General features: G+C 38.8%; 2 protein-coding genes across 2 annotated transcripts; both read right to left on the reverse strand.

Moving 5' to 3' along the window:
• Positions 1–3,746: 3,746 nt before the first annotated feature.
• LOC117637306 (putative polyol transporter 2) lies at positions 3,747–6,147 on the reverse strand. Its single transcript, XM_034372165.1, has 3 exons — positions 5,736–6,147; positions 5,278–5,624; positions 3,747–5,012 (listed from the first exon to the last, which is right to left on the reverse strand). The coding sequence occupies exons 1-3, from the start codon at positions 5,896–5,898 to the stop codon at positions 3,927–3,929; spliced, it is 1,596 nt and encodes a 531-aa protein (XP_034228056.1). The 5' UTR covers positions 5,899–6,147; the 3' UTR covers positions 3,747–3,926.
• An 8,087-nt stretch (positions 6,148–14,234) lies between these two features.
• Positions 14,235–17,452, reverse strand: LOC117636518 (polyol transporter 5-like). The gene is made up of 3 exons (XM_034371057.1): positions 17,164–17,452; positions 16,724–17,070; positions 14,235–15,707 (listed from the first exon to the last, which is right to left on the reverse strand). The coding sequence occupies exons 1-3, from the start codon at positions 17,291–17,293 to the stop codon at positions 14,655–14,657; spliced, it is 1,530 nt and encodes a 509-aa protein (XP_034226948.1). The 5' UTR covers positions 17,294–17,452; the 3' UTR covers positions 14,235–14,654.
• Positions 17,453–24,733: the final 7,281 nt, after the last annotated feature.

Below are 24,733 nucleotides of genomic sequence, written 5' to 3' on the forward strand. Positions count from 1 at the left end.
CTGCAACTTGAACTGTCTCTCCAGTCCCCATTTTCACTTTGGAATTTACATCCTTTCTAATATCTACCAATAGCCTTTCATCTCCAGTCATGTGGTTACTACAACCACTGTCAACATACCATGAATTGTTCAATTTCACATCTGTCACAACATTGCACGCATAAAACAGAGTTCCAGTTTCTTCAATCTGATTAGCATAATTCACCTTCTGTACAGATTGATTCCCATGGCAGTCTCTGAGTATGTGTCCAAACTTTCCACACCCTGCGCATTTTGGTTTTCCCTCATACCAACACTTGCCATAGTGTAGTTTTTCACAGTACTTGCAGGGTGTTTTGGTTCCTTCATTTGATGCATTTGATTTAGGATTAGAATTGGACTTGTTACTCCAATTCTTTCCATTAGACTTCCAGTTCTTCTGAGATTTGTGATTTCCAGAAGAACTTCCACTCTTAGAGCTTTTACTCTCTATGTTCAAGCTAGTAAAAGTCTTTTCTGTGGAGTTTTCAGTATGCCTATCCAATCTGAGCTCAAAGCTCTTCAGAGATGCAACCACTTCTTGAATTTCAAGAGAGTCAAGGTCCTTGGAATGCTCAATCACAGAGCATATAGAATCATATGATTTAGGCAAACTAATCAGCAATTTCTGCACAACTCTTTCTCTAGGCAGCTCTTCACCATAAGTTTTCATTTGATTAATTAAATCAAATAGTTTAGCAGTGTAAACAGACAATGGTTCACTATCCTTCGTACGAGTATATTCAAACTCTCTACGTAAACCTTGCAGCTTAACACTTCGTACCTGTTTATCGCCTCTAAACTCCTGCTTTAGAATATCCCATGCACCCTTTGAGGTTTCTTCATTCACTATTTTGGGGAAGATTTGGTCTGAGACTGCACTTTGGATCAATCTAAGTGCACGAGCATCCTTCATCAAGATCTCAGCCATCGTAGACTTCTCCACTTCAGCAACCTTAGATCCTTCCTCTTTTTCCTTTCCCTGCTTTGGATCATAAACATCAAAACCATTTTCAACCAAATCCCATAACCCATGAGATTTCAAAATAGTTTTCATGCGAATGCTCCAAAACTCATAGTTTTCTCCATTGAAAACTGGCGTGCGAAGCTCAGCAGTGCTTGACCCTGCCATGTTAGACTTTGGATTCAAACAGATACGCCTCTTGGAATATTGAGTGAGCTCGATTTCAGCTCAAACAATCACCAGCTTTCGATTTGCTCAGATTCACGCCCAGCAACCAATCGAACCTGGCTAGGAGGCTATGTTAGAATTCTATGGTTTGTTTGTATATTTTTAGAGAAAATGAGCAATGTTCAGAGAAGGAAGAGAAAGATGAGAAGAATGAATGACTACTTGTATTCTATCACACTCTATTTGCTTACATAGTGTACTTGTATTCTTTGTTCTATGTTTTTCTAGCATTCTAAGTAATTTAACTTGGAACCAAGTTACCATTTTCCGTGGGATCGACCTCGTATTTACATAAGCTATACTATAAACGGTTCGTGCACTTGCGAGAATTAAAGTTGCTGTTTTTAATAACTCATTTTATTTGTTAAGAATAGTCTCAACAGCTAGGTAGGTCCTTTAAAAAAAAAAAGGTATAGCCAAGCGGCTATACTCCATTGTATTAATGATTATTTAAAAAAAAAAAGTATAAATGCATGGCTATACTTATTTTGACACATGGGCGACCATCCGCCAGGCCGGTCCTCTTTTGAATTTATCAATAAGAGTAAGTTAGAGCATTATCTATTACTATTAGGCCAATACCCGAGTTTCTATTGTCCCCTTTTCATTTTTTACTTTTCCATAGTTATTATTTTTATAAAGAATTTACCACTTTCACGTTCAATAATCTATTATACACGTATATACGTATTTTTCAATAATACATTCGTGTTCTGTACACGTGTTAAAGACTCGGTAAAATTCATGCTTTTTAAAAAGCAAATGTACAATACTTGTATTGTATATGCACGTACGTATTTTTCATGTTTAATACACATATTTTTTACAAAATTTTCTTTAGTCACTATGCTAGCTTGTTCAAGTTTGGGTAGAGGGCCTGATGCCTATTTAAATAACCTTAACTGTTGTGTGTGTCTTTACCTTGTGCATGTTGGAAGTTGGGATTATTCTGGAGCTTGTTTGTAAGTACTGTAAATTGGGAAATGTTCCAACTACAGGGGAGACTCTGTTGAAATTTCGGTAGAAGTCGAATTGTCTATCAATTTAAATTAGGGCTAAATGGCTTTTTAGTAAAATGGGTCCAACAGCGACCAGATGTAGGATGGACAACAGGGTTCGTCACGGATTCCAAGTTGGAATTCGGGGTAGGTCCTGTCAACATTAGCTTGGGGCACGCTCCATGACACGAAACACCTTCCCGAAGAACTTCGACAACAAGAACATGAAGCCCAAGAAGAAGTAGAAGGGCTGAAATGTGATAATTATGGCATCCGAATTGTTTGGATCCATGCTAGGTATATGTTCAGTTAAAGGTGTCGTCAGCCTGACATGCACGTTATCTGGTATGGCAGAAACATAGGTAGCGCCACTTATGGAAGTGAGCCTCGGTCGTGACACGATGCAGATTGGCCACAAATCTTTTCTTGTACACCTTGAAACTACCCCACAGGTACAGGACACTTGTGAACTCAGTGATCGACTACCCTCATAAGAAGATATAATTGTTGAACAACTGCAAAAAAGGAAGAAAATTGCAAGTAATATAGCATGTCAAAACCCTAAGTTGCGGCATAAAAGAAAAAGAAGAAGAAAAAGCAGTAGATGCGGCAATAGCCGACAACAGTCAGCCACGATTGACAGCAGCCGATAGCAGCCTACAGCAATAGATAAGTGCAAGGCCCAAGCTGTGCCAGCTCTTTGACCAGCTCCAGCCCATGTTGCCGTACAGTACAAGCGTACACAACCGTGCTGCCACCGCCGTAGCAGCCACCGTGACGCCACCACTGCCCGCAGCAATGTAAATCCAATGGGAAAGAAATTCCGGTTTTTTATTAGTGGCGCCAATCCAATGGAATGCGCTGCTTCAAATCTGCTCAACAGAGAAGGGACACATATGGATTAAAGGCCGTGGCAAGTTTCTGGAAAATGGGAAAAATAAAATTTACCCAACAATAATAAAAGAAAATAACAAAAGGAGACTGGCCAACTATTCCTTCCTTTGACTTGGATAATTGGGTGGTCGTCATGGACCAAAGGATCCATTCAGCTTGATAATTGGGTGGTCTTTTATTCTTCGTTGACTTGACCCTTATTTTGATTGGCATCACCATGATCAACTTGCTTGCTCTTTTTGAGCATGGCGTTGGATTGTCTATTGTAGATCTGACTTTTAGACAGGGTCGGGTCTCACTTTTGAGTGGCCCGAGACCATTTTCTTTTCAATAATATTATATATATATATATCATATTTATTAATCATATTGCTAACTACCTCTTTAATATACGTGAGTTTTACCAATATTTATGAGACCCGCGTATATTAGAGAAGTGATTAACAATATAGTCTAATTAAATGTAATTCAAATGGCAACAACCTTTTCTTTTTGTAAATAGTTTAACAAGAAAAACAAATTATGCACGTCTCTCTTTTTGCCTTCAATATAATAATCCCATCAAATTAAAGTAAGAAAAGTAAATAAAATCATAAAACCTGAAAAAATCACAACAAAAAAGCCATCAAAATAGAAGGACTAAACATTTTCAATTGAATGATTGTTGTTCCAAAGAACATTAACAACTTTATTGTTCAATAACATGGACCATTGTACTGTTAAAGATTTGAAGTGGGTTTTATTTGGGCCCTTGTATTTTTGAACTCTCAACAAATAACTTGAAATAGGAATAGACCAATTTAGTGCCGGCCCTGCTTTTAGTCCTAGTTGACTTGACTTTTGATTTCGTCACCATCAACACGATCACCTTGCTTGCGCTTCTTGAGCATGGCGTTGGCTTCTTTCCATTTATGGTATTTACCAAACAAGACCTCCATTTCTTCAAGGGTTCTGCCTTGTGTTTCCGGAAGCATTGTGTAAAAGAAGATCCAAGCCACTACTCCAACTCCTGCGTAAAGAAAGAAGGCTCCACCAATCGTGATGGCCTTGTACAACGAAATAAAAGTCATGGAGATGATTCCGCTTGTCACCCTGTTGATGGCCACTCCCATACTGCACCCTTGTGCCCGCAACTTCAGCGGGAAGATCTCAGAAGTATAGACCCATGTGACGGGCCCCAACCCCATAGAGAAAAACGCAACATTGAATAACACCATGGTGATGCACAATCCGACGGCCCATGGGACCGTCCCTTGGCTCTGATCGATGACGGTAAGGCTTGCACCGAGAAAGCCAAGAGAAAATACCATTCCACCCATGCTGATCAAAAGCAACGGGCGTCGCCCAACCCGATCAAGTAAAAATGTGGCGACCAAGATGAAAAGGGTCTTGACAACTCCAACGGCTATGGTTGCGAGTAGCTTGTGGTTGTAGGATTGGATCCCAGCCTTCTCAAAGATCCTTGGGCTGTACAAAACGACAGAGTCTATGCCCGAGGCTTGTTCAAAGAAGTGGATACCTAGTGCTGCGATTAAAATATGGCGAACGGCTGGTGTGGGATGAAGGATGAGTTGTTTCCACACGCTTTCGCCGTGGGTTTGTTTCGGCACCTCAACGATGTCGTCGTTTAAGTGCATGGGGATGCCTGCGGCTTCTTTGATGTCTTCTAGCCTGAGCTGAGCCTCTTCCTTAGAAGCTGAGGTTTTGTTGAGGACTTGCTTAGCATCCCCGAGTCGCCCCTTCATGACGAGCCAGCGAGGCGACTCAGGCATGGCTAAAACGCCGACGACGAGAACAATGGAGGGAATTGCGCCAAGGCCAAGCATGAACCTCCATCCCATGTGAACTGGGAGCTTGGAGAAGGCGTAGTTGGATACGTACCCCAATAATATGCCAACATTGACAAACACCTAGACATATATATTTTCAAATAAACCAATTAATGAATTAGTCCAAAAGTACTATATATAAATAATATAAATATAATATACAATTCATCAAAGCGTTTTTCTTTAATTAATCATTGATCAATATTTTTTGGCAGATAATCAGTAACTAATCTGAAGAAAAATATAATGCATGGAAAGGTGCTTTTGGTCTAGTGGCATCTCTCCCTAAATTTATCATAAAAAGAAAAACATAAAGAAAATAGACAAACAATGAAACAAAACAAACCTCTGGAAAAGATGTGAGGAAGCCACGAGACAACGCTGGAGAGATCTCGACGGTGTAGACCGGGGCGATCATGAGACCGTATCCAACGCCGACTCCAGCGACGAATCGGCCGAACATGAGCAAGCCGTAGCCAGGGGCGACGCCCATGAGGATAGCTCCGATAAAGAAGATGGTTCCGGATAGGACAATGGTGTACCGACGGCCGATCCAATCAGAGGTTACGCCAGCCAAGCCGGAGCCGATGAGGGAGTAGATGTTTAGAGTGCCCGCAAGGACTTCAACTTGGACGTCGGTTATTTTGAGGTCATCTTTGATGAAGATATTCGCCCCACTCATTACACCAATATCTGTACACAAAAGTAAAATTAATCAACAACACTCCAAAATAATTCGGAAAGAAAAAAAAATGTATTTGGCAGATGAAGTTTGAGGAACTGTTGAATTGTAAGGATGATTACCATAACCCAATAAGATTGAAGTCATGCAAGCCAAAGTGGCGCAGACAATAGCGAACTTGTTTGCATTGGGTTTCTCTGGGGGATCAAAATCTGCAATACGCTTGTTCTGGGGTTCGCCGGAGACAGCATTGTCTTCGACTTTCCGGTCTGTCATCTCGGTCATTGTGCTAGAGAGAGAGAGAGATAGATTGCGAGCAAGTGAGAGGTGTAGATGACTTATCAGAGAGAGAGAGAGAGAGAGAGAGAGAGAGAGAGAGAGAGAGAGGGACAGAATATATTACAAGCAAACACTTAATTAAAGTAGTATTGTATATGGTTTTCCAATAGAGAAGGATGAAGACACAAATGGATTAGAAGGCCGTGGCAAGTTTCTTGCAATGAGAAAGAGAAAAGAATTTCATAAACAACCGAAGCAAATAAACAAAGGGATGATTGTTCCTTCCTTCCTCAGACCTGGATTTATACTACATGACCCCGCTTTGGGAGCTCAGGGTACTAGGTCCTCATGGCTCTAAGGATCCGTTCAACATGATTTGTGGCCTAGAGGATAAGTTGCATGCAAAATAACTAATACTAGGCTCAGATTCATGTAATAAGTTTACAAGGCTTGTGTTGTCTTTGAATGTTTGAAACAATATTTCATTTGATTTATTACAACGAATTCTAGAGTATTGATTTTGAAATTTTGGATATATCTTATGGATCGATATTGAAATATTTGAAGGGTAATGCTTGTTATATAATTTATTAAAATTTTCTGCAATTAAATGTAAATTTAAATTGGGAAAGAAAAAAAAACTTCTAAAGTTTGTAATAATGCATATGTTCCTCTTCAAATAAAGTCACGTACGTACTATATATGTGAAATTGCCCTTCAACATCTTCAAATAGGCAAAACCTACACATGTTATAAGTAACTTTGACACATAAATAATATTCATCTACATATTGCATTAGTAGAGATCTTTGTAGTGTCTCATAAGAGAGAGTTCAACACAATTGTGGTTCGTTATAGGTCCTTATCATCAGAGACAGTTCTTGGGGCGTGCAAGGTGAGCACAAGCACAGGGCCCCACTTCCAAGAGGGCCACACAAATATTATATTACTGTATTACATGTTATTTTATTGAGGTTATAGTTTTGTTTTTTAATAATCAGATTGAGGTAGTTTAATATACTAATATAATATTAATAATAAAACATATACTACATAAAATTTCCCATTAACTTTGCAAACCCAAAAAAAAAAAAATTCCATAACACATGAAGAAAAAAAAAACTTTGCATACATAATATATTAATGTAATATATAACATAGCCAAACCCTTATATAGCATATACAAGTTTATTTTTCTATTTTCCCTACTATCATAAGCCATGTAGCCTTCTTTTGCAAGTTTCACAAATCAAGCTCAATTCTCTCTCTCAAATTCTTAGAGATTTTGCTCCCTTTTTCTAAATCATAATTGAAGAAAATCGCCAATTATTAATAACTCCATCCTCATATAACCAAGACAAATTGAGATAATTAAGAATGTAATATTATAGTTTAAATTTTGATAGTATAGTTATTGATCCAAGAAAATTTATTAATTTTTTTTGGAGGACTTTTATTTAATGTGACTGTCTTTTGGTGAGTTTTAATTGTGAATTTGCCAAAATAAATTGCAACACTGTTTTCATTCCACAACTGGATTGGCTTCTGTATAGATTCCACAACTCTCAATATTGACATAAATATTTTAAGCCACGTTGCTATTGAAGTAGCTTCATAAACTGCTAAGAATTCATCTTGCATGGTTGAGGTTGATACATATTGTTGTTTGACACTTCTCCATGCCACTCCCCCTCCTGCAAATAAGAATACAAGATGTACAAATAAGAATACAAGATGTACATTTATGAGTTTCCAAACAACCAGCAAAATTAGCATTTGCATATCCTTCTAGTTTTAATTCTTCAACTTTTCAATAAACCAGTTTGTACTCTTTAGTTCTCTGTAAATACCTCAGGACCTTCTTACCTGCTACCCAATTGAGTTTGATGAGTTTGGATTCTCCATTTTGAGAAATAAAGTTATGATTGGTAATGGTTTTTAGATGATGGCATGTTTCGTTTGAATTGCAAGAAACCAAATCCAAGCACTGCCAATCTAAGCATCAATGTGATAAGCAGTAAAGAAAAAGTAAATAAAGAAGAATCATACAAACTTTGGCATAAAAGTCTAGGCCATATATCAAATGAAATAATGAATCTCCTGAGCAAAGAATTATTGTTGTCACCACTTAATCACCATGACAAAGACAATGTTTGTATAGAATGTGTTAAAGTAAAACTAACAAATTTGAGGTAGAAGGTGCTACAAGAAGTGAGAAACTATTAGAAATTATACATATTGACATATGTGGTCCTTTTCCTACTCAAACACATAATGGTTTCAAGTACTTCATAACATTCACAAATGACTTCTCATGATATGGTTATGAGTACTTGATATCTGAAAAATTCAATGCATTAGACTTGTTCAAAGTGTACAAGGCACTTTCTTTCTTTAAAGGCGTACATCTAGTCCAAGCAGTTGCTCCCAGCTAGCGGAAAAGGTGAATGTGAATTAATTTATATTAGAAAAATGCTATTGCGCCTCTTTCTTGCGTTGAATAGTAATCTTGGGTAATGGGCGTAGGCCCAGATCAATATCTATTTTGATTTGAAACTGATAGAAAGAAAAAGCCCCGCCTCCTGCGGTGAGAAGAGAATAAAAAGTGTTATTAGAAAACCAACTAGATTTAAAGAAAAAATAGTCAGATCAGATAGGGGAGGAAATCTTTATGGCAGATTCGATGAGAAAGGAAGAAATCTAGGCCCTTTTGCCAAATTTCTTCAGTAAGAAGGAATTGTGGCTCAATATACCAACCCAGGAACATCACAACAAAATGGTGTTGTTGAGAGACGAAATAGAACACTGATTGAAATGGTAAGAAGTTTGATGTGCTGCTCCAAACTGCCAAACTTTCTCTGGGGAGAAGCCTTAAAGACATCAAATTATTTGCTGAACAGAATTCTTACCAAAAGCGTGCACAAAATTCCTTATGAGCCATGGTGTAGCAGAAAACCAAGTCTCTCACATATAAGAGTATGAGGAAGTAAAGCAGAAGCTAAGTTTTATAACCCAATGAAAAAGAAGCTAGACTCTAAGACAATAGGTTGTTATTTCATGGGATATCCAGATAGGACAAAAGGATACAGGTTTTACTGTCCCAATAATAGCACATGGTTTATGAAAGTGAACAAAGCACTGGGGGAAATTTCGATTTTGATGAAGTCTTGGAAAATAAGGAATCTGCAGAAAAAGAAAATCATATAAGAGAAGTAGTAGTCTTGCCATTCAATGATTTAAGTGACAAGCAAGCCTCACCAATCCATGAAGAAAGAAACAATATTTAAATCTGGTAGCTGAACCTCAACAAACAATAGTCAATAATATGCAGATAGATTAACAAGAACAACAACCTCACAACTTAGAACTGAGAAGATCACAAAGACCTAAGAGACCAACTCTATCCAATGACTATAATATCTACTTACAAGAGTTTGAACATCAACACCACAGAAGACCCTGTGACTTTTAATTAGGCTATGCAGAGTGAAAGATGTGAAAAATGGATAGAAGCAATGGAATTTGAGCTTAAATCAATGAGCAAGAATGGAGCATGAAAGCTTGTAGCATTGCCTCAAGAATGTAAACCAATCGGATGCTAATGGGTTTACAAGACCAAAAGAAACTCAAAGGGACAAATAGACAGATATAAGGCACGGTTGGTAGCAAAGGTATTCACACAACAAGGAGTGGATTACAATGAAATGTTATCACCCGTGTCAACCAAAGATTCTTTAAGAGTCATAATGGCATTGGTGGCACACTTTGATTTGCATCTTCATCAAATGGATGTTAAAACTACATTTTTTAATGGAAACCTTATTGAGGAAATCTACATGAGGTAACCAGATGGTTTCATTCAAAAGGGGGAAGAAGATTTGGTTTGCAAGTTACAGAAATTAATATATGGATTAAAACAAGCCTCAAGGCAGTAGTACTTGAAGTTTGATGACGTTTTCAAGTCTCAAGGTTTCATTGATAATCCCTTAGACAAATGCATTTATCTAAAATTTCATGGAAGACATTACATTTTCATGCTCCTTTATGTTGATGATATTCTCTTAGCAAGTAGTAATCTGTCACTACATGACACTAAGAGAATGTTGTGAAACTATTTTGAGATGAGTGATTTAGGTGAAGCAAACTTAAGTTTGATTTTACAAGCTTACTAATTGAAATAAGATTCCTTTTCATAGAAGGAATATAAGCTACATCTACTAGTTCCAAAATAAAACCAGACTCCAACTCGATCTTAGATAATCCAATGTACTCCCCCTTGACTCTTTATCCATTTCCCACTCAAACCTTCATCTCAGCCTTGCTTGGCAGCCTCTTGGTTTTGAACCCTTGCAAAGAATTAGCCACATAAACTGATGCACCACTATCTAACCACCATGCATATGAAGAAATCTCAGTTACTTTAGACTCAAAACAAACATTTACTTGATCAATCTTACCTTTAGCCTTTTGCTTATCCAACCAATGCTTATATTTGTCACAATTCCTCTTCATATGATGAACCTTTTTGCAGAAATACTAGTCCTTTAGTTTCCTTTTCTTCCTTGTTTTTCTTTCCAGTAGTTTTGCCTTTCTCAAATTCCTCTTTGGGTTTGAAGTTCTGAACCATATTGATATTTTCTTCAGCCTTATCCTTCTTCATACTATGTTCTTCATGTAAACAGATGCCTATGAGATCAGTCCATATCTCCTTTTGAGCTACATATATGCTTCTCAGATGCTTGAAAGTACTAGGCAGAGAATTTATAGCAAAATGCACCATCATGGTTTCATCCACATTGACATTGAGTGCCTTTAGTTTGTTCCCAATTTCCAGCATGTTCAGTATGTGTGTTCTCATACACTTTTCACCATTGTATTTTGCATTAGTGAATTGCCCATTAGAGTTCTAATCTCAGCCTTCTTCGATTCCTGGAATTTCTCTCCAATAGAATCAATAAACTTCTTAGCATTATTGGATGGTGTAATGCTTCTCTTGACATATGGTGAAATTGACCTTCTCATGATCAGAATAGTCATTTTGTTGCCTTAACCCATTTTGCATATTTTGCTTTTACTTCAGCAGATGCATCAGCAGCAGGTACATTAGGAGTTTCTTCTTCAATAGCCACTCGTAGTCTAACAAACCTAGAGTAATTTCTACATCTTCCCTCCATTTGGTGTAGTTAGAGCCAATGAGAGTTTCAATCGAGTTGTGATTAACTGAAAAACACATGGTATATGTCCGTTTAAAAACTAAAATCCCCAAAACTTTAAAACATGATCGAATCTCACCTTTAGGCAGAGAAACAAAACATGTTTATCAACACAACATGAAAACCACACAAACTTCTTGCACAAGAAAATTTCGACATCTTTGGACATAAGAAATAATCTAGTTAGTTTATGTGTCTCATCTCCCATGTTGTTCTACTGCAAATAATTGCATTATGAGTCACTCACATCTTTGGACAAAGAGTCATTCATTATGCCTTTATTTGCAGCACAAATTTGATTATTAAACTTTTGAGTGTACAAATCTTGTAGTGTCTGAGTTGCTTTGGCTTACTTAGAACACGGCAAGAACTCTACAAACTAATTGATCAATTCTTTCTTGTTACAGCAAGGTGTTAACCTTAAACAGTTGCTGTGCCAAGTTTCTTTAATCTTGAAAAACTTAAATTAATCTTCAGTTTTCAAGTTAATGCTTGCGACAAAATTGTTTAGAAGATAAAATAACTCATGCTCTGATACCACATGTAAACTTCTTAAGCTTTTGAACTTTAAACACTAACCTAGTTCTGCCATAGATATCAAATAGAGTGTGAGAGAGAGATCTTATCTAAGATTGCTGATGCCTTTATTTCAGTATTCTATATGGGGTGAATATCTTGATGACCTGAGTGTATCGGCTCTTAGAGAGAGCTCTTCTATTTATACGCATCACTCAAGGAGTCTTGCTCATCAAGAAACTCCTTGTGGTATCCTTATTGCAATAGAACAGTGAATCCTAACCTAATAGAACTAGAAACCCTTTAGCCTTGTAATCCAATTAAAACACTAATACATAGGCTGCTGCATGAGATTAGTTTGAGTCCCTGATTAATCCTAAGTCTTGCAATCCGATAATGATTAGAATATTAGAATAGTAAACTATCTTACAGTTTCACATGAGCTCTTCCAAGATTTTACAATACGATATAACCAAGTAAAGAAACAAACAATTTTAAGTTTTCTTTCTCATGATCTTCGTTTGGTTTTGTTTTGGGCTCTCCCTGAGTTTACCAAAAAAGAAAATAATATGTAAAGAGACAAACAATAAAACAAAACAAACCTCTGGGAAAAATGTGAGGAAGCCATGAGACAATGTCGGAGCGATCTCAGGGTTGGCCAGAGACGGTAAGTTTGTGTTGTTTAGGGCAACCAATTCTGGTGCCGGGGTTGGTGTTCTGGTTTCCATTATGGCTACAATTTAATGGGATGATGTACTTCTTGAAATCTGATCAACAGAGAAGGACGAAAACACAAATGGATCAAAGGCCATGGCAAGTTTGTTGCAATGATGAAAATAGAAGAAAATAACAAAAAGGGTTGGGCCAACTGTTCCTTCCTTAGACTTGGATGTATGGATTGATCACATTTTGGGAGCTCATGGCCCTTAGTTCCTCATGGACCAAACAATGCATTCACTGGATTTATGCTTGTGTAATCTTGGAATATTTCAATTATATTTCTTTTGATTTGTTACAACGAGTTCTAAAGTATTGAACACAATGAGATTTGGGGTTAAATGATTTTTTTTTGTGCAATTGTATTTCTGATGTGTTTGTTAATCAAAAGTTTGTAGAGGCTTTTAGAATGTTTCCTCTAGGTATATTGTATATTGTTCATATTGGGCATAAGCATGGTGGTATTATTTTTTAGCTACCAAACGAAGATAGAAGTAAAACATGTAATAAATTTTCCCAAAAACTGACAAATGCATGATCAAATGACACTAAAAGAACCCTCACTTGCCAACGGAGTCTAATTCAGTTGAAAAGGGTCTTGACTTACAGACAAGTGATCTTAGATTTGAACCCTCATGGCATCTTAATTGTGTGCTTATGTGTTAAAAACTCCCTTCTTCTCTAATTTAGACTATCAATTGTACTAAAACAAATAAATAAATAAACACACAACCCCCACCTCTCCTCAGTCCTTAGTCCCCACGAAGTTTGATGAAAACATACCCGCACAAAAAAGGCACAATGCGTTCTCAAATGGAGGGTTTGCAATCATTTTCATGAATCACGAGGAACATGCTGAAAGATGGCAAAAACTTACCCTCGTTAACTTCACCCTCGACCACTTGGTCCTATATTAATAATTTAAAATGGATCGACCTTTCCATATTTTGTTGGTAGCGTGGTTCTAGGCACAAAACGAGTAACATGTGCTTGCTTTTCTGCCTTTCCAACCTACCACCTGCTTTCCCATTATTTTCACATCTTCTTGGGATAAATGTGACTACATTTTTTCCTGCAATATTATGTGTTTTAATGCAAGTGTAGATTTGATGATTTACTACTTTGTGTCACGGTTTTTGGGAGCTTCTCTTAAAAGATACAAATAAGAAAAGAAAAAGGGGGGTGGGGGAAAAGAAATTAGAGGAAAATATGAAGAATTGTGGGGTCTATCTATTTATACCTTTGCAAATTGCAATGAAGTTGAAAGCAATTTATGCGAACCAAAATCAGAATGGACCACCATTCTACAAGATAAATATGTTGATCTTTAGCACAAGGGAAAAAGACACCTACAGTTCTCACCACTAAATGTATTTGCGGTGAGTATTATCATAACATTAGTCGCCGTTAAATATATATATATATATATATTTATTTATTTATTTATTTTTATATTTTTGTAACATATATATTAAATCATACTGATCCAACAATAATTTAATATAATGATAATACTCACCACCAAAATGAAAAGAGCTCATATAGGAAAAGCACATAAAAGTTGTGATGTGTGTGTGTGTGAAGATTTACTCTCGTGATCTTTTTCGCTTTTAATTTCTACTGATCCAAAGTAATAAAGTAAAGTAAAACCGTTTTGATTTCTTATTGTGGCCAATGTTATATCCACTTTTCATCTTTTAGTCATGAAAATGAAACATATACTTAATGACCTAAAAAATGCTTGGAAAATTATTTCTGAGACTCGCTAATCACGTGCATATATAAAAGTGCAAAAGCGTAAATAAGAAGATGGCTTTCAACAGCAATACGTGTGGCACTTGGGTGTCTAATTGTCAATAACGTACACAAGTCTGTGTCATATTTAAATAATATTCATATCAATTATCATCACTCATAAAGAATTACTATATTATAGGTCGACTGTAAGCTACAATATGTCACAGTTTTGACAAACATATAAAATAAAAGCAACAAATGGAAAACAAATTTGGCGAACAAACTTGCACAATACATATATAACAAATTTCATCTTGACTCTGGTTTCTTCATCTTAACTTGTACTAAAATCTTCATAAAAGATATTTCATGGGTAGTAACACGCTCCATGATTGACTTGGCTTCTTCCCCGACCATCGGACCTCCAAAAATAGGACCAGGCCGAGCGCTACAGTCTTCTCTAATAGGAGCATTTGTAGCGACAAATATATAACCGACACATACAACAATTTTTCAATCAAACACCTACTCTACAGTTCAAGTGCTTTCAAATACTACTCACCCATGTAAACTCACTAACTAACATACGACAGCCCTTTTGTTTCTGAGCAGTGCATAGCCTTCTCTCCACCTCCAGAATTTGCCAAACAAGACCTCCATGTCTTCAAGGGTTCTACCCTGTGTTTCCGGGAGCATTGTATAAAAGAACACCCAACCAACCGTAGCAATTGCTCCATAAAGAAAGAAGGTCCCGCCCATCGTGATCGCCTTATACAGCGTGATAAAAGTCATTGTGAGGACTCCACTCATAATCCTATTCACAGCTGTTCCCATGCTGCAACCTTGAGCACGTAGCTTCAACGGGAAGATCTCAGAGCTGTAGACCCACGCAATGGGCCCCATCCCAATCGAGAAGAACCCGACGTAGGCTAATACCATGGTCAAGCACAAAACAGTCGCCCACATCATCTTCTCCTTTTCATGATCGACGATTGTGAGGCTCGTACCGAGGCAGAGAAGCGAGGCTATCATCCCAGCCACGCTCGTTAGAAGCAACGGTCGTCGTCCGACCCGATCGAGGAAACCTATGGCAATCAGGGTGAAAACGGTCTTGGAAAATCCAACGGCCACTGTTGCGAGCAGCAACGTGCTGGAGTCAGTGATCCCAGCCTTTTCAAAGATCCTTGGGCTGTACAAAACGAGGGCGTCGATGCCTGACATCTGTTGAAAGAAGTGGAAACCAATGGCTGCCATTAAAATGTGACGAACAGGGGGCGTTGGATGGAGGAGCAATTCCTTCCACACCTCCTCACCGTGGCTGTGCTTGGGGACCTGAACAACGTCTTCGGTGCAATGCTCGGGGATGCCCGCGGCTTCTTTGATGTCGGCTAGCCGAAGCTGAGCTTCTTCCAAGGAGTCTGAGGTTTTGTCGAGGACGTGCTTGGCATCGCCGAGCCGACCCTGCATGACAAGCCATCGGGGCGACTCGGGCATTGTTAAGACACCAACGGCGAGAATAACGGAGGGAAATACGCCGACTCCGAGCATGAGCCGCCAGCCCAAATCAATCGGGAGCCCAGAGAAGGCATAGTTGGCAACGTACCCCAATAATATGCCAATATTGACAAAGACCTGTATAAATACATATTCAAACAAATCACCTTGTCAGGAAAAATCAATTAATCAGTTTATATATGCATTTCACAACTTCTTTGTTTAACTAACAATTAATCTGATGCATAAAACATATTCTTAGTACACATTGTTATGTAATTACTGCAAGAAAAATACTCGCGACCTTTTCCTTAACATTGGGAAAGAGTTATTTGAACTTGTCACTAGACAATGAGCTAGTTGGTAACTCACCTCACCACATTTGAATGCTAATATATTTTTTCTAACACCAAACATAAAATACTTTCAAGAGTTATGAGAAAAAAGGTTATTTGGGTGGATTATTTATATTCCTTTTGGTAAGGTTTCTGCAAAACAAGCGTGGTAGGTATGAATTGGGTACCAATTTACAGTACAACAAGTCTAAGTACCAAATAGTACAATGTCCAAAGTTCACAACCCAAATCAAAACCATCATCTCATCTCCACATAATTTTAAAATTCTAATGACACAGAGATGCATGAAATAAATAAAGCAAAGCAAAGCAAAGGAAGAGCAAGTTCTTACCTTGAAAAGTAAGCAAAATGGTAAGGATAAAGAAGATGAATTCTACAAATTCTTAGCAGTGGCTGAAACTCTGCAGAGAAAAGGACAAAACTGTGTCTTTTGGTTTGATAAAAAGTACTCTTTACTCTTTTATTTAATGAATCCTTTTCAGTAATGGGCCACCTTCGGCCATTTTTATTCCATTTTTATTGACCCAAAGTTTGAAGAGTAGAAACGTGGCGTGGGCGGCTTTTCTATTGACCCGAATTTTTAAATCAATTTTAAAATTCGTTTCCGACCACAGCCACAGCCACGTCCTCATCCCCATCCAATTGGCTGATTGGGTTGAAGTCCAGGGATCTTTAAGCCAAATGCCCAAAATAGTAATTTACGCAAATGTCTAGAATTGTAATTTGAGCAAATGTCCAAAATAGTAATTTAAGCGCATGTCCAAATTGTAAATTAAGCAAGGAGAAGACCCACCAACCTCCGGGAAAGACGTGAGAGCGCCGCGAGACGACGCCGGAGAGACCTCGGCGTTGTAGACCGGAGCGATCATGAGGGCGTAGCCGACGCCGATTCCAGCGACGAACCGACCGACCATGAGGAAGGCGAAGTTGGTGGCGAAGCCCATGAGGAGAGCTCCGGTGAAGAATATGGCTCCGGCGAAGACGATAGTGTACCGGCGGCCAATCCAGTCGGAAGTTCTGCCGGCGGCGGCGGAGCCGATGAGCGAGTAGAGGTTCAGAATCCCGATGAGGATCTCAACTTCCACGTCCGTGATTTTCAGGTCCTCCTGTATGTAGATTGAAGCTCCACTCATCACACCAATATCTGCAGAAATCAGTAGAAATTAAAATTATTACGCGATGAAATAAAAACAAACAAAAACAAAATTGAAACTTGAGGAAGCGATGGATGATTTACCGTAGCCCAGCAAGATTGAAGTCATGGAAGCCAAAATGGCGCAACCGATGGCGTACAGATTTCTTTTGGGCTTCTTCTTGAGCAGGGGCTGGCCGGAAACGGCGTTGTGTTCAGCTCTATGGTCAGTCATCTTGAGCTCTGTGGTGTTTGGTTGTGATCTAGAGAGAAGGAAATTTGGCCACGTTTGGGTTTTGGGCTGCAGAGAGGTTGGGGTTAAATAAACACGAAAGGGAAAAAAAACCAAAAGCTCACGTCGCTTTCATATCAGAAAAACAAGTGGGTGTGATTTTATTTTATTTTTTTTAATGCTTGGTAAAAAAAATTTTGAGACATATTTTTGGTGAGCCATCTGGGCGTGGGAAAGAAAGAAAGTAATCACTTTATAAGAAGCGTCTCTTATTAGCGTAATTCCCTTGATCCACCACCAACTTGCTTCTCAATTACGACAAATATCTATTGTAGCTTATCTTGACACGCAAAGGCTGGGCCCAATTGAGGCTCAGATCAACTAAAATTTGATCGATGAATCCGGTTTGATAAAAGATTGGAGTTTTCTCAAAATAAAAAACAAAGAAGAAAACAAGAAAAAGCTAAAAAAAAGTCTTGATGGTGGGTGGGCACATAATCAAAAAGCGAATTTATTTTTTTTTTAAAAACAAAATCTCCTTAAGAAGGCTTCATTAAAATAAAAATAAAAAATCTCTTTAAGGAGATTCCCTACTTTTCCATCTACAGCACATGGGAGTTTCCTTTCTTTCTTTTTTCTCTTGTTAAAAACGACGTCATTTTGACCAGAGATTTAAATGTATATATATAAAAGGGCGTAACAAAGGGCACAAGGAAAAAGCAGGCCTTTTGTCGAACAGGTACAGTGCACAACCAGATTGAGCAAAAGGGCAACTTTCTGTCAATTGCAACCTTTTCTCCGACTAGAGGAGATGCACCTCTTTGCGCCTCTGTAGGTTAGCCAGTGATAGGGGGAGGAGGGGTTTACAAAAATATTCATTGGGTGTATGGGGGTTTCGAACTTCTGCGCACATGAGTGGAGATGAAAGAGCCCTAAAGACCAAGTTTTTGTAAATATAAGAAATGTGGATGACCACTTATTAGTGTAATTAGTAACTTCTAACAATCTGGGGGTTAAAGTTCAATTGTTATAAGCATATAACTAGATGATTATCCAAGATGAAAGATACAAGTTTTTTAAGCCATTTCAATTGTATTTCTCTACTTCTCACTTATATAACACGCTAGACCGACCTTGGCGGTGGGCAAGAAGGGCCATGGCCATAGGCCTCCAATTAAGGGGGGCCCCAAATTTTATATATATCCAACTTTAAAAATAAATAAATAAGCCACTATTGTTGTATTGACCCCTCCATTCAAAAATATATTTTAGAACCAAGTGAAATCTTTAGGGTTTTAAATGTATCTTTTCTCCAATGCTCTATATTAGGTTGCACCTTAATGGGTTTTTATAGACATTCCAATCCAAAAAAAAACTCAAAATCTTATTGTAAATATATGGAATGTGGATGGGCATCATAACATCTATAACCTCCATCATTTTAATGATTCGTAATTTATGCCCTTATTAGTGTAATTTGTAGCTTGTAACCTACAATTTGTATATTAGACTCCTACCATCTTAAGTCTATAAATAAGTACTTACTAAATACGGAAGATACAGGTTTTTAGAGGAAATTCTATTGTTTTTCTTCACCTTTCACTTCTCTCTACTATTTGCCCTTAAGTTACATAATCAAAATAAGATTTACTTTCATATCACTCATTGGATCAAATAAAGTACGTTCAGTCTCATCTGTCAAATTTGTACCTTTGACTTGCACAAAATCTAAGATTCTGACAAGATGAGATTTAATTTCACACCAATCGCTAAATTTTTTTGTGAGAGAATGGAGTTAAGGTTTATGGGAGACAAAATATTTGGGACTTCCTACAGCAGCTAGAAAAAATATAAAAAAATTGTTGTTTCGCACTCTTAAAGATCGCATCTGGAAGAAGATCACTGAATTGAAAGGGTGGTTTCTCTCGAAAGCTGTGAAGGAAGTTTTGAGTAAGGCAATTTGCCAAGCTATGTCTACTTACTCAATGAGCGTCTTCAGGCTCCCCATTGCGATTTGTAATGAGGTTGAAAGTATTATTGCTAGATTTTGGTGGTCTATGGGTGCTACGCAAGGGATTCATTGGAAAAACTGGAAAGCACTATGTCAACATAAGTCGGAAAGAGGGTTGGGTTCCGAGAGTTAGTCAGTTTTAACAAAGCTCTATTGGCAAAACAAGGTTAGTGTCTGCTCCAATCTCTTAATTCCTTTGTAGCCTGGATGCAGAAAGCTAAGTATTTCCCTACTACTGATTTCCTAAGTTTACAATAAGGTTCGTCTCCTTCCTATACTTGGCAATCTATTCTATAGGGTCGAGAGCTCTTACTATATGGTTTGCGATGGCGGATTGGTGACGGTTAGCTGGTACAAATTTATGGTAATGCCTGGATTCCCCACTGCCGCATATTCACAGTTCAAACTACTCCACGCGTCGCTATGGATACTAAGGTTAGCACCCTGATTTCAACAAGTGGGCGGTGGGATGTTCCCAAGGTTTATAGTTTATTTACTTTCATGGAAGCAGAGACTATCTTGTCTATACCTTTGGTCTGTGATAATGTCGATCGTAGAATTTGGCACCTTACTACACATGAGCGATATATTGTGAAGAGTGGATACTGGGTTGCCTTAGAATATTAGAATTTTTCTCTTAGTTATAGTGGCACTGGTACTAGTTCTTCTCCATCACAAAAATTATGGAAGCATCTTTGGAAAATGAAAGTACCGATGAAAATACAACACTTTCTTTAGAGTTTCGCTCAGAATGGCATCCAGACAAAAGCTGTCCATTTTCACCGTAAGATCGCCATGGACTTGACTTGTTTGCATTGTTCCACTGGCTGCAAAACAATAGTTCATGCCCTACGAGATTGCCCAATTATTCGTCTCGTATGGGAGTCTTCAGAATTGCCGACATTTTTTCTTTGTTTGACTCTGGTTGACTCTACTACTTGGCTGCTGGTGGCATGGGATTTAATCCCAACTGCCCAGCAACCTTTTTTTGTTACTGTGATGTGGCTACTGTGGAATGATCAGAATGCTGCCCTTTTTTGTTATGATCTGATGTATGTGGAACATCTCCTTTTCTGTGCAAAGAACTATGTTGCGGAATATCATCAATTTCAGTTACTACTTCATAGATGTATTTATTTGCCCATTTCGAACAAACATTAACGTCCTCCTCAGGTTGGTTATTTTAAGCTCAATGTCGATGGTGCTTTGAATTTGCGGGATTGTCTCCATGAGGGTAGGTCTGATTGTTCAGGACTCACACGGTGTTCTTATAGGGGCGATGGCAATAATGACACCTAGTCTCATGTCTGTGTTGACCACCAAGCTTTACGCTCTCAAAGTGGGTCTCTCTTTTGCCTTAGATGCATCACTTCTGCCCGTGGTAGTTGAATCTGACTACTTGGCTGCAGTGCAATTGCTATGAAAGGAGGAAAAATGTTTAGCTCCTGAGGGAGTGCTTGTGACAAAAATTCGGCATCTTTTTCTGGCATTTTCCTTCTGTGTTCGTTTTATCCCCCTGTACTACCAACACTGTGGCTCATCGTATTGCACGTTATAGTCTTCGTGCGGAGGAGCTTTGTTATTGGTTGGGTGATGGACCTCCCTGGTTCCTAGATGGCGTTAGGGAGGATTGGTCTCACTTTGTCTGACTTTGTAATATGGGTGTTGACTCTTCTGTTTAGTCATTAGCATGGGTGGTGCTCTTTCCTACCCCCAGGGTTTTATCCCTTATGGTTTTTCCCATGAAGGTTTTAGCGAGGCCACCGTTAACATGCTCATTCTTACCATGTAATGTTCTCCTTGGGTTGAATGCAATACCATTTTCTCTCAAAAAAATAAAATAAAATAAATAAAAGGGGTATGATGATAGTCTTAGGGGCAAGGGTGTGTGAAGAGAGTGTTTATTAGTAAAGTGGTTCAATTGATTGTTAATGGTATTGTAGGAACAATGGTGTGTGGGATGATACTATCAATCATTTTTAATTTCATGGTGGGTGGACTATAGGGTGTGTGGGGATATAGGATAGGGAAGGGAATTTCACTGTCTTTTGGAATTCTTTTTAAAAAATAATAAAATATAGTTATTATTGATGAATAAGCAAAAGTACCAAACAAATATGGTGTAGAATATGGATAAATCTTCTCTAGTGACCAAATACAACAACATGTTGAATTAATCGAGCCACGCATCACCCAAAAAATGACTAAAATCCATGATTCAGCAACCATAAGAATATGTACACAGTCTTGCAATACAGATCCACCACGCAACTGAAGAAATGGTGAATTAATATTGAAAGCCGAAAACTAAAAAGAAATTAAACTTCCTTGATAGAAAACAAACCACAAGAAACTCCTAAAGAATTCCTGAAAATTATTACACTAAAACATACTCAGAAGCAGTAACACCACTCCACATCCTCTCAGGCAACTCGAAGAAAGCCATAGCGTCATACCAACTAAATCATAGTGTCGCACCGGCAAAACACGAACCCAATGCAACCTGACATCTTCCTCTCTATGCAAGTATGTCGAAGGCTGACAACTTGAGCCAAATCCTTGTGTGTATGGACCAAAAGACTGTGACTATATCATGGCAATTACAAAGTTTCACGGCGGCTGCTTCCACGTCATAAAATAAATAAGAAGGATCATAAGGAAAAATTCAAGTAGAGGATCCAGATCATTACGAAACTAAGGACATTGTGAATCCAAAGTACTAAAGTAACAAGTTTTACTTACTATTGTGAAATCTATTGTGGCCTCATCTTCGATATGCAATGGACGCAACAACATATTTTTTCTCATAGCTAATCGGGCCGCATAGTAAACTCTTGAACGAGCTCTCGGTCTCACTTTATCCCATGAAACTGAAATTTTCTCACTTAACTCCCATAATCTGTAAAAATTGTAATAACCCAAAACAAAATATCTCAAAATTAGTATTAATTTATTAGAGGAGAAAGACGATTTTACCCTCGCATTATTTAATAGGGAAAAGTTGACTTTTTTACTGAGAAGGAATTTGGCAATTCCGCTTATGCCGTTGCGTAGAGCACGACGAAACGAGTCCGTAGACACGAAGTGGACTCGAATCGGAGTTGTAACGAATAAAATACGGTCAAAATACCGTGAAGGGCAAAACGATAATTTGAAAAAAGTCAGATTTTTATTCCTTTCTCCTCTCTCTCTCTCCTCAGTTTCACTCTCCTCTCTCTCTCTCCTCCCGTGCGACGCCGTCCGCACCTCCTCCCCTTCCGTTCAACACAGCGGCCACCACAGGGCACGCCGATCTCCGGCACGGGTACCATCGGCTTCATCTCGTCACCGCCGTCACGCCACGACCGGTCACCACCCCTGCGCCGGCCGGAGCTCGCCGGAAACTGGAGGAGAACCGCCGGTTTTCACCCGAATTTCAGACCTCTCGTTCTCCTTCGTTTCTCAACCAAATCGTTCGAGTAAGGTATGGATTCTCACCTATTTTTCGTGCTCTAACTGTTGGTTGGATGGGTTTTGATCGATTTTAGTTGTAGAACACTCGATTTTCGAATTGAAAATTGGCCGAACTTCGGCCTCAGTGATCGACCATTTCCGGCCACTTTTTGGGGTATGTCCAAGAACAAAAGTAACTCCAAATGGGGTGTTTTACCTAGGATAGGAATTTGGAGTCTTGGTTTTGAGTTTTTCGGGCGAGCCGTTATCGCTTTGGACAGCCAAGCTGCCGGCGCGTGTGGCGGCGCGTGGGTGAGGGTATAGTAGCAACCCTGTGTATTTTTATGATCCTCATGTTGTCACGAGCGCGTAGGATTTCGCGGATCTCAATTTGGAGTCCGTTTGAGCCTCGAACAGATTTTTTATATTGTGCGATTCCCGAGTGCAGTGTCGTCGAGCCTTTGGATCGCACTCAAACTCAGATATGTCGTTCTACATGATTTCAGGATCGTGTAGAATTCAACGGATTGCGAATCGGACTCCCGGATACTCTGAAATTGCGAACCCTGGGGCTAGGGTTTGGATTTTAAGCGATAACGCGATTTTGGCTAATCCGACCCTCCATTTCGGACCAAACTCGCAAGACATGGGTCTTTCTCTGTGAGGAACCTCTAGAGAATCCCAGATCAGTCATCGGAGATCGTGGACCCCACAGGGTTCCGGATCGGCCGATCTGGCAGTTTATCGCTTCGTAAAGTTCCAGGTCTTTTAAGGCCGTTCTAACTGTCTGAAAGGCTAAAGTGGGCATAAGATTGACTTGAAAATGAGTGCACGCATTTCTAGGAGCCGGGGGTCTGGGTTTTTAATTTAATTCTTTTATTGAGCAGTTTTATTAATTTAATCTTCATGGTTAATCAGGCACTAGAAGCCAGGCTGAGCCACAGGAGGGACCTTCAAAAGGTCCAGCTAGCTCGAACCAGCAGTGAGTGGACTTTCTTTCATAAATGATTTTATATAAATGAGTTTGTCAAATGAGTTTTTATAAATAAGTTTACATGAATGAATTTCATATTTGATCTTGAATAAGTTTTATTGAATGTTTCCGAACATGAATTGTGCACTAACATTTCCGTATTCTATGCTGCTTAGTTGCATATGCTAAAAGGTTATAGAAAACAGAGTTGAGATTTGCATCAGATACAATAGCAGCATAGTTTTAGAGTACAGTTATTTTTCAGACTTCTCTAAATAGTTTATTTTAAACCACCATGTACCCGATTTCAGTGATTACCCTGAGTTGGACCGATGTCTACGGACATCCAGTCTATTTACAGTTCTGTCAGTGCACTTGACATTGCCTCACGAGTTTCGGGGACGCTCAGACCGTGAGTGCCAGGATTTGCGGCTCGGCAGACTTGGTGTCCCGAGACCTGCCAGGATTTGCGGCTCGGCTGACTTTGTGTCCCCGAGACCTGCCAGGATTGCGGATCAGGCTGACTACGGTCCCCTGAATCCTGCCAGAGCGGCTCGAGTCGACTTTGTGTCATCGAGACCTGCCAGCGGATCAGGCTGACTATAGTCCCCAGAATCCTGCTAGTTTGCGTCTCGGATAGATTGTGTGTCGCCGAGACCTGCCAGGGGAATTGACGGATTTACCGGGGTACACCTAGGTGGTAATTTTAAAGGAATTTCAGTACTTTTATATAATTATTGCTTTCAGTCATTTTATTCCAGTTTTCTCGATATTCGTGCATGTTTCATGTCTGTATAGATACGTATACATATACATGTTTAGTTGAAGGCTTTATGTTTGAATACGGACGAACTTTAGATTTACATACCTATTTATTTTTACAACGGGGGTTACTATGTTATAAATTGTTTTAAGAACATTATTTTTGTCCACTCACGCTTTCAAACTGTTTTTCGCCCCCAGGCTGTAGAAATGCGAAGGAATCCACCACCGGCCCACTCTGAGCTCCCGCGCTACCAAGACACGT

This window comes from Prunus dulcis, chromosome 8 (genome assembly GCF_902201215.1).
Source record: "Prunus dulcis chromosome 8, ALMONDv2, whole genome shotgun sequence".
NCBI lineage: Eukaryota > Viridiplantae > Streptophyta > Magnoliopsida > Rosales > Rosaceae > Prunus > Prunus dulcis.